This window comes from Triticum aestivum, chromosome 3A (genome assembly GCF_018294505.1).
Source record: "Triticum aestivum cultivar Chinese Spring chromosome 3A, IWGSC CS RefSeq v2.1, whole genome shotgun sequence".
Taxonomy (NCBI): Eukaryota; Viridiplantae; Streptophyta; class Magnoliopsida; order Poales; family Poaceae; genus Triticum; species Triticum aestivum.
Window position 1 is genome coordinate 742,855,970 of NC_057800.1, and position 4,218 is coordinate 742,860,187.

A 4,218-nucleotide genomic window follows, 5' to 3' on the forward strand; every position below is an offset into this window, starting at 1 on the left:
GAGCACGTCCGGTGGGAGGTCTGGCCACCTGGACTGCTCCATGACGGCGGGATCGAGCGAGAATTTGTGATGGACGGATAGAGGATTAGATGGAATCGAGAAGGCCGTACGTTTGTTTCGGATTAGCCAGGTTTTATATTTATTTTTTGAGTGAAAGCCGGGTTTTTATATAGCTACGTACGGCCGTGTCATGCTCTAATACTTAAGGATACCCATCGAGCTTTCTTTAAGACGCACTGGGTATTTCCTTTTTTTCCGGTAGTCACAAACCTTTCGAAAGGTGGGCTTTGTCGAACAGCTTGCCGTCGTCGTCAGCGTCGTCTCCTTGTTGTTTGGACTGCCCTTCTTTTCATCATGTCAAAAAAATCGCTTGGAACGTGGGCTATTTGTTTTTATCTGCCAATATAGAAGTCATTGGAGATTAATAGGTCTGCCAATATAAAAGTCATTGGAGCGCCCCGCTGTTTGAAGATTAATAGTCTTGGAGTTGCCTCAATTTAGTTGCTCGCCCTGAAGGTGTCCAGGGTTTGACTTACGGCAGCCAGACTCGTTCTCTTCTGTTACAAAATGTTCTCGAAACAGGCTCACACCCCGCTTTATATTTATATATATATATATATATATATATATATATATATATATATATATATATATATATATATATATATAAAGCACGGCCAAGTGATACAAAGCGATGAGGACGCTCTCTTCCAAGGGTCACGCTACGCGTCCGCCGGCGGATAGCTAGAAAACATCCGCCGCCTTGTTGGCCGTTGGATGGACGCGGGGATGTCTATCCCATTAACTCACTCACAAGTGTCACCTTCCTTTTGCAAGGGCGGTGTTGCGGAACAAGTCCTGCAACAGGATGCTTGTTGCAAAATGTCGGAACCGCTATTTACCTTTCTGAAACACAATATGTGTTGCAGATTTTTTTTTGCAACTGAGGTCTTGTTTCAGATTTTTTTTATAACTGAGGTTTGTTGGAAAAAATTGTCTTCACTTTTTTTGCAACATATATTATGTTATGGGAGAAACTTCTGCAACATTGGAGTTGTTGCAGAAAAATTAGAGGAGGGTCACGAGGAATCAGGAGCACATGTCACATGGGGCACGTGTCGTACGAGCGAACATGTGTTGTGTTGCAGATTATCTTTTTCGGACGTGCTATGCGTCAACCGGCGAATCTTTTTAAAGGATCCGCCGGGTTGTGAGTCGTCAGATCCATTGTATCACGTGGCTTAGTGTTCTCCTCATTTCTGAAATAGAGGGCGTGTTGCAAGTTTCCTTTTGCAACACAAGTCTTGTTGCAAAAAAAATTGCAACAAGGTTAGTGTTGCAAATTTTTTTTTTTGCAACAAAGGTCTTGTGACATTTTTTTGTAACAAAGGTCTTGTTGCATTTTTTTGCAATATGCATCTTGTTCACTGTTTCAAATAGCCCGCTATAGCTCCGCTATAGCACGCTATAGCGTTTACAAAGGGTCTTGCGCTAAGAGACTTTGGTCCAAACAAATGAACAAACATTTTAAATAGCGCGCTATAGCTCCGCTATAGCACGCTATAGCATTTGAAAGAGGTCCGGCGCTAAGATGCTTAGCGCGCTATTTAAAACTTTGATCTTGTTGCATATTTTTTTTATGTCTCCACGTTTTTGCAACATCGGTGTTGTTGCGGAAGGTACTTTTGCAACATGGATGTTGTTGCAGAAAAATTACAGTAAAGATGTAGTGGCGGGCCACGCATAGGACACACGTCACACGCTCAAGGCGGCGGGCGTGCGGTGTTGGATCAGCCCTGCTGTTCACAAGCTTTTCCCTCTTCCAAAGCAGATCTCGGGATAATCGAACAACACACACGAGTATGAGAATGCTGCCAAAAACTAATACATGTAGGCCTGAAAACAGGACACGACACGCACTAGGACAACTAGGCTCGACGACAACGCCCTCAGGAGGGAGAACGGCGCTACGCGTGGCTGTTGCCGAGTCCAAGAAGGACAGATGTCTACACCTGAAACCCTGGCACGGGAAAGGAAAACAACAACGACGACCTCAAGTGGTGAGCGGCGTCCACAAGCGTCACCGGCGCCGGCGCCAAAGCGTGGAACTTTCGCTCGGCAGCTCACCCATGCCACGGTGAGGAACCGAGAACCACCGTGACGAGCACAAGCATCAAGTTACATATCTGGACATTGCTACTACCAACGACAAGATGCGAGCCCAAGCCTCTCGCCGCTACACCCCTTGTTGCTCAAATGACCAATAAGCATAGCCATCGCCGTCGTCATGGTGCCCGTCGAAGATCCAACCATATGGACCTCCACCTGGGGCCTCCACCCTGGCATCCATGTCTCGAGATACCATCAACTGCCCTCACCACAGTACACCAATCACGGTAGGAGGGGTAGATTCACACCACCTACTCCAAGCTCGCCATCAGCCACCAGATCTGGGCCAGCGTCTTCACCTTAGGAAACGCCTACGCCGGCATCCCAAGCCGGTCATAGTGTACCCGGGGGGCATGATCCAGTGACTACCGATGGCCATCGTCAAGCAAGCCTCGGCTAGGCGACTCACACGCCGTCATGCTTGTGGCCAACTGCGCTGATCTGTCCGACGGCATAACGGTCCCTCTCGAAGATGCCATGATCCCTCAACCGACGCCATAACGTGAGGACGCCACCCATCAAGGCCACAAGCATGACCAGAGGTGGCCTAGAGCCAGCAAATCCGACTCCAAGGCGTAAAGCGCCAGAACAGGCAGCCTTGGGTGGAAGGACCACGTCAAACTTTGGTCGGAGACTCACCCACGACGCCGACACACTGCCAACGCGTATAACCAGGAGGACCGGGCAGTCCAAATCTAGACGAGAGGTAGCCCATGGCAGCCGGCCATCACGCCAGCTACCTCCTCCGGCGGTTCCTCGTGAAGTGCACCGCCAACCCCGTCCAGCACCAAGACCGCCGCCAGCATCCCCACATCCATCGCCACATGCCCGCAGGAAGGGGACGCAGCAATCACCGCCCGAGCCCCCGCACACCAGCAAGAAGGGGCAGGCCGCCGGCCAGCCAGGAGCGCCCGCGCACGGAGGCCAGACTGCGCCGCCTGCACGCGTCGGCCCAGAACCACTCCATCAATGCTGCTAGGGCACGCAACCACCAAACCACCGCGTAGCCCTCCGCACTGCCGTTGCGTGCCATGGCCACTGCCGCCAGCATGCATGACCGCGCCGCCGCACCCCACGCTCACGCCGTGCCACCACCAGGAGGAAACGTCGGAAGGAGAGAAGGCCCCGCCGCTGACGCAACACTGGGCTATGCCCGTTAGCGCGCGCCGGCGGCAGCGGACGAGGAGGGAAGGGGAGGGTGGAAGACTGGTGGCGTGCTAGGCTTCTCCTTGGACGCCTGCGGGGGTGGCACGGGGAGAAGGAGAGGGGGGAGGGGAAACAGATCCCATGGCCAATGCTAACCTTGTGTTACAAAATTATGGTTGTCCGCCATATTCATAACTCATTTATACAACAATGCAAAAATAAAAATCTAGTTTCTTAGGTACATCTAAGCTGGCATTGACACAGTCACGGCTGCCCCTCCTTGACCAAGCTGACCTCCAGACTGTGCCCTTCCAGAATCAGCTTGTTGAGATCAGTGAGAGCATCATCCAGATGGGCATGCGTCATCTCTATGGTCACATGGCCGATAACATGTGAAACCTGTGTGTTCTTATAGCGGTCTACCTCAGCATTGAGCACTTTGCCATGCTTGCTAAAGAAGAGTCGCAGCTGAGCGGTCTTCAATGTGATAGGCAAATTGCGCACCAGCACCCGAAAACTAGGCGCGCGATGTCTCTCAATGTGAATGGTCCGTGTTTGAGGACAAGAAATTGTTGGAGCCGTTTTCTGCAGTTGCTCCTTCGTCAGTTTTGTATCCTCCGATAACCTCTCATGGATTTCCTGATCCAGCAAACACAACGATATATTAGCACATATTGGACTGATTGTCTTGGATTGACATGATGAAAATATCAATACATGTTTTCTTTTTTGTCAAAAATAATAATTGGAGAGGGCCTATGCAAAGTTCAGGGTTTGCTTCTTCTGTGGCTGTATTAGTTTAATGCGGCAATGTGATCAATAGTAATATGAGGATAATCAACTTAAGAAATTTGAGATGTTTTTAGCTGCTACCTGATGAACGGAAGTAATGATACACTCGGG

General features: G+C 50.1%; 1 protein-coding gene across 1 annotated transcript in view; it reads left to right on the plus strand.

The window, feature by feature from the left end:
* Positions 1-3,711, plus strand: part of LOC123057353 (putative F-box protein At3g52320) — a 9,223-nt gene extending 5,512 nt beyond the window's left edge. The window contains exon 3 of the mRNA XM_044480371.1: positions 3,580-3,711. Within this exon, the coding sequence (XP_044336306.1) occupies positions 3,580-3,711 (132 nt within the window). The remainder of the gene's footprint in view (positions 1-3,579) is intronic.
* The last annotated feature ends 507 nt before the right edge of the window (positions 3,712-4,218 follow it).